Raw genomic sequence first — 6,485 nt, forward strand, 5'->3', positions numbered from 1 at the left:
GGTCAGCAGTAAATTACCCCAGAGGGCAAGAGAAGAAAACTTGACAAAACTGTGGCAGAAAGAGAAACAGAGACACTGAGCAAGTTCTGCTTTGTGACACGTGAAGTAAGAAATAATTAAACTTTTCCAACAGAAGAAAGCAAAATTAAAGGACAACAGTACACTGGAAGATCATTTCTCTGGGTATGTAGCCTGTGAAAAAGAAACATCAGCTCAGCTTCACACAATCTACCAAAAATACCAGTAACAGAGTTAGAAATTAAACACTTACTAAAACCTATTACTTGAAAATGCTACCTGCCATACTTGCTTGGCTCTCAGTCTGTAAGATGTAAGAGACCGGCTGCCTCAGACTAGGGAGCTGTTATGCCAACAGAGAACAGCTCTTAACCCCTGAGACATGCACTCCCCCCAAATCTCCTGTAGCCCATCCCTCTTACACTGAGTCTGTGCAGTCCAGAAGAGAAATCAGCAACGTGGAACCTTCCTACATCTCACACACATTCCTGTGGGCACACAGTTTCCAAGGCGAAGATTCAATGACTCAAACAGTCAAAGCTACAGGAGGGACACATGCCTACTGTCTCCAGAAACAAAGTCCTGTCTTGAATCCCACTGGTACCGCGGATCAACAAGAAATTAGGGGCATAAAGAAACAAACTCAAACACAAGAAGATGACTGCTTCCAAGTATAATTGCTGACCAAAGCAGTCACAGAGACCGACACAACTGTTACCAAGGTCTACGAGAGCAATCATTTTATCTTACCTGTAAACTGAATATAAAGTAGCCACTAACACTTTGTTCGGCAATTACATCCTCCATGGTACGCAAGGTAGTGCCCAAGTATGAGTTCAGGAGCTGAGTAGGAAAGAGCCCAACTGAAGAAGCCATCAGGTAGTTGGGTAGTGACAAATCTGTAATCTGAGTAAAAAGAAAGTGTAAGAAACCAAGCACAGCTCCAACACAACCTAGGAGCATAAACAACCAGATTGCCACTCCCACAAGCATCTCTGCAAAAAAAATGAAATAATTTCTTACATTCCTTCACTGAAACTTCTCACTGGGCATGAATCTAAGATAATATAATAAAACAGTATGTGACTAGTTTTCATCTGGCCTTTTTAAAGTTACTAGATTCTATTTCATTTCATCTTACATTACACAATATCTCTGTGCAAAAGTCATTAACTAAGGATGCAACTAAACATCTTCATTGAAGATGTTTTTTACTTCATGGCGAACAAAGCCCTACAACGTACGAGAATGTGCTTGCAGGAAAAAATACTTTATCAAATGTGAAGGTCTAAAGCAAAAATCTCTTTGCTTTGCTTTTTACATGTATGGCAACTAACAGAAGAGGCAGTTGTCCAAAATGTCACTGTATTAAATATGATCTAGGTAAACAGAATGGCATATGCAATTGGTGTCTGCAAGGGAAGTTACGTACTCATTACATTTATCAGTGATCTCCAGCAGCGATATCTATTAGTGACACATATGGGCATCACTAAGATTCATCAAATGTGTTTTTTTCAATCACACTTCCATAAGTGAACAAAACATTATACACAGCTATAGCTTTTGTTAGTTTCTCTGGGGAAAAAAAAAAAAACCACTCATAATACCTCAAGGTATTTTCCTCTCTTTGCTGTGAAATTTCTGTTCCGAGTCAGCATGTGGAGAGTTTACATGGGAACGAAGTACACAGTACTAGCTATATTAGTATCAGCAGCCACTGGGAAATATGAAATGCAGAGGCTGAGAGGCCAAAAGATATTTACACAAGAAAAAGTGAAAACAGGGGAAAACTAGGGGTTAAAAATTAGTATGAAAAGGGCGATTTTGAAACAAGCAGCGTAAGGAATTTTCTAGACAATTCAGTCGATCACATAGTAATAAAACAAGTTCTAATTAAGAACAGCCCCTAACACTGGGAGCCTACATGAATTATTGACCTTGACAGTTTTGTACAATGTCAAAGGCAAGAGAATGGTAGCAAAGTTACTAATTTCATCATGCTATTCTTAAAATAAACTTTGGCTACTGTGAAAGTCACAGTGCTGAATTCTCAGAGCTCTAAGCACTATCAGTGGAAAGTTTTGGGAAGGAAGGAAGGGCAATGCAGGAGAAGAATGCAATGGAGCATAAAGATTAAGAATAACTCACTGGAACAAGACCCAGAAAGGCAATTCCACACATCACACTGCAAATTACACTTCCCATAGACTGAGATATATACGAGCAACACAAATAATACACTTCCCTCTCCATACAAGAATAATTTAGAATTCTAATTTAAAAGCACTACACAATTATGTCAGAACTTCATATATGACCAATGCTTTGAAAATACTTACTTTTTGATTTTTTATTTTAAACAATATAGTAATCTGGGCTATGTAATAAGAATGCACACCAAAACCTATTGATATTGCTAAGGGAATGACGGAACTGCTATTAAAAAGCCTCTCAAATACGCTGGGGCAAGATTTCCTAAGTAGGACACTGTCACTAGATCTGATGAAGCTGGGAAACTTCCCAAAGATTGTTTTAACACTCCTGGGCACCTCCTTCATTTCTGTACACCTATTAAGGACACTTCGGTTGGAGAGCGACACATCTGCATGTCTGGATCTGTCCTGAAGCAACTGGACCTCCCGAGCCAGGAGAGAGACTATTTCCAAATGAAGGGGAGGCTGCCAACGGACACGCTGGACTGAGACTTGTGCTTCCCACTACAACAAAAGTCAGGGAGAGGGGGAAAAGAAAATTGCAGGTGCCCTTTTAACTCCTGGTTTGCAGGGATTAGACCTCCTATAGTATCCCTTTCCGCAGCAGGCATAAAAGTGGACGGCATCCCAACCTAAGAAACCTGAGAAATTTTCAAAAGAACTTAAGGGAGTTTTCCATGTCTCTCCTTATATGAAACTTCACCCATTCTAGAAACCTGCCAGACCGGGGCCTGCATGGCCAAGCTGCCAAACAGAGGCTACCAGAAAGCTCAAGCCAGCAAAATTAACAGTGAAATCCCAAAGCAAGCAAGGATTTAGCTGTTTACAGGCTATACCAACATATTAAAATAAAATTAAGGCCTACCTAACCTCTCTGGTAACAAGAATGTTAGCCAGAAATTCTCCCACTAACCCTTGGAGAGGCCTTCTTCCGTAAAACTTTTGTGTAGTCTTTGCAGCTGACACCTTTGGTTGAGTCCTGTCAAAGAATAAACACTTGTGTCAGGACTTTGTTGGAGGCTCACATGCCTTTGGGAATTGCAGCAGATTTATCTTCCCTCAACTTAAAAAATCCCATGGTTCAGATCAGGCAGACTTAGCAACCTAGAGCAAAGGACAATTCTGATGCTCTTTTACTTTCTTCAAAAAAAGACCCAGGTAGAGAATAAAAACCAAACCAAAACAAAAAATAGGAAATCAGAGTAAGCAGCCTGCATGCTCCTGCAAAATAGGTACTATTTCTTGAACTCTGATTTCACTGTGTGCATTTCTCAAACCAGAAGTGCACCACTGGACACATTATTCTTCCACACAATACTCCTCTTGAAGGAGAAAGAAGGAACATGAATTCTGTTCTCAACCACACCTGGCATTACAAATAATCAGTCTGCACAAATCTAGCTCTGGGGACTCAGCACTGAGGAGGTGGTGATAACCTGCATACCAGGCCTCCTTACAGACCTGTCTTCAGAACACTCAGCGCTGCCAAGAGAGAGGGCTGTGCGTGGGCAAACACCTCAGTAAGAGCTATCAGGCCACCCCAGTGGCCCAGGCCACACCGGCATCACAGGAGTGACAGTTAAACAAAACCCACTTGAAGAGAAGTACAAACATGCTTTCAGTTCAGAAGCTTCTAGGTCTTCCAAAGGCAAGTAAACGTATTACCCCAGTGCTCCTGCTATCAGAGCCTTCCTAAAGGGCAGCAGAATGGCCTTAAGAAGCAAGATGTTCAAGTCTGGCTGGCGACAAACTACCAAATTCATGGCAATGCTCTTCTTGTGCTATTTCAGGTAATACAATCCTGTAACTAACCAAATGCTAGCAAGCTCCTCCTTCCTTCAATACATTCCCCTGCAATTCAACCTCCCCAAAACCCTCAGCAGGTGGTACACACCACTGAACAAGTGCTTATAGAAACCCATTAATCCCAGTCCTGCTGATGACCCCTCTCACACCAAAGTTATGCCTTGTCCTGGATCTCATGTATCATTTCCTCCCTTCCCTTGCATTTAAGCATCCTCAGTAGCTCCGCTTTACCTATAAATATGCACATAGAAAACACATATAGACCAGACTGCTGGAAAATGAAAGATGCGTAGGTTTTCTCAAGTTTGCTGTTCTTTCCTCTACTATTAAGAGCAATCCTGTTCTAATTCATGGCTGAAGTTGCTAGCATGGGGAATAGAGAGGGGGTTAGGACCCTTGCATTTTAAGCTTAAGTAGAGCATTCAGTTTCCAAATAAGTCAGACTTGAAAAAAATGACAGTTTGGTCTGTGTAAGGAGAATTTTGTATTCTATACGTAGTTTAAACTTGACTCACAGTGAGAAACTGCTTTGAAGGCTCAGATTTGCGTGCAACATTTTTATTTTTCAGTAATCTAGTGGTTCATATTAAATGTTCTCAGTTAAAAATTGAATACAGCATGCTTTATTTGGCTACACTGCAAAGTAATAACTCCAGAGTAATAAATGCAAACCAAACTAATTTTAGCAGGCAACATCCAAGTTATTTGGCATACTCGAGAAACTGGTTTCATCTGATTTCCTATCTGTTACTTTGACACTGAAACCTTGCACTTGGAAGGAAAATGATTTAGCTTGCAGAACTTGGAGAATACAGAACACTGATTTACAGCATCATTTTAATATTGCACTGGCCTGAATATTGTGCTGAACTGTGATTCCAACACAACAGTTATGCCAAGAAAGAAATCATTTTAGCTCAGTAATTTTCTGGTCAGTTCTTCAGATCCAGTACTGCTCTACAACATCTGCTGACTACTTCAAGTGACACCTCCCAAGCTGTGAACAACTGAGGCACAACAGCTCTCCCTATTTTAGGAGGGTCACACTACAGCAGAAGCTTCATCTGCTACACCCTGTAGGACCTTGGGCTCTGGGGGCTCTCTGCTCCCTGCAGCATGGGGAAGCTTTCTCAGTACTGCAGTAAGACAGGTAAATAAATAAAACATCTGAGATTCTTCACATTCATAACAAGAAAATGGTTAAAAGACCTGCTTAAAAAGAAATTGTAAGTTGCTATAGCTTTTATGGGCAGAGATGGCAGCTGCTGAGACAAATGCCCCAGCACTCACAGTTTTACACATTGCCATTTTAATATTTGATGTGGGTGTTAACCCTTAAAAATTGTGTGGATTAATTTTTTCTTAAATAACAGATTTGGTGTTCAGTGACCTACTCATTTCAACCAGATGATTGTGTGAAAATCCAGCAAGCACTTAAGAAGAGTAAAGGATCAGGACTGCTGATGAGGGATGGAAAGCAAGCTATAAGAAAGTGGAAGACAAACCGACTTGTTTAAAGGGTCTTTTACACTAAAGAACATGAGTTACTGTTAAACTTTCTAAACTGCAGACACAGCTGAGGCATAACAACACAGCCAAAAACAGATCCTTCAGAGAGAGCACTCAGGAAGAGCTGAGCTCTGAAATTGTCATGATCAGCATGATGGCACTCTAAAGCTTTACCCTCCACGTTCTTCTTTACTTTCTCTTTTAAAACGACCAAAGAGAACAGTATGATTGCAAGTTCTAAATAATTGTTCCTAAAGAATTTACCAATCTCCATCTAAACATACAAAGAAATGCAAGTCCAACCCTTTTCCAAACGAGTTTAAATTAACTTCCAGGACCACCTTGGTGTACCAAGTCCCTCTTCAGCCTTGAGCCTACATGTTAATGCTCTGCCCAAAACACATGGCCTCTCATGTGTACATGGATTTAACACTCCAAGGGTTTGCTAGATGTACGCTACTAACATCAACCGAACTGTCAAACAATTTTAATGTCCCCACTTCTTTCTTTCCTATACAGTTACTTATATTAAGTAGCTGAGGGAGATCTGGCAAGACTGTTTAAAAACACAACTTTTTGTCCCACTCAACTCACTTTAAAAAACACAAGCACTTTGAACCAGTTGAGTTCTCCATATATTTTGCTCCACAGCTCCCTGGTGTTTCTTTCTAACACCAGAACACAGCCTCGAAAGCCACACAGCAACTCTAACACAATGCCACTGAACAAGACACTTTGAGAACCTGCCTGCTGTCCCCCTGCAAGCACAGAAGAGCCACTAGCAAGAGCAGGCAAGGCAGAGCAAGAGTAGGCAAGGTAGATGTTTTCACAGTTGTTAGAACAGAAAGAAACCAGGGCTTCTTCCCAGGAAAGGAGGCAACCTCCACCAGTGACAGTGGCTGCTATGCTGCAAACCATCCTCCCAAGACAGAGCTT

At 41.0% G+C, this 6,485-nt stretch overlaps 1 protein-coding gene across 1 annotated transcript in view; it reads right to left on the reverse strand.

Moving 5' to 3' along the window:
* TMEM64 (transmembrane protein 64) overlaps positions 1-6,485 on the reverse strand; it is a gene marked incomplete at its 5' end in the record, with an annotated part of 9,800 nt that overhangs the window by 2,924 nt on the left and 391 nt on the right. Inside the window, one exon of the mRNA XM_010142219.1 lies at positions 769-924. Coding sequence (XP_010140521.1) covers positions 769-924 — 156 coding nt within the window. The remainder of the gene's footprint in view (positions 1-768; positions 925-6,485) is intronic.

Source organism: Buceros rhinoceros, unplaced genomic scaffold, assembly GCF_000710305.1.
Source record: "Buceros rhinoceros silvestris isolate BGI_N320 unplaced genomic scaffold, ASM71030v1 scaffold938, whole genome shotgun sequence".
Taxonomy (NCBI): domain Eukaryota; kingdom Metazoa; phylum Chordata; class Aves; order Bucerotiformes; family Bucerotidae; genus Buceros; species Buceros rhinoceros.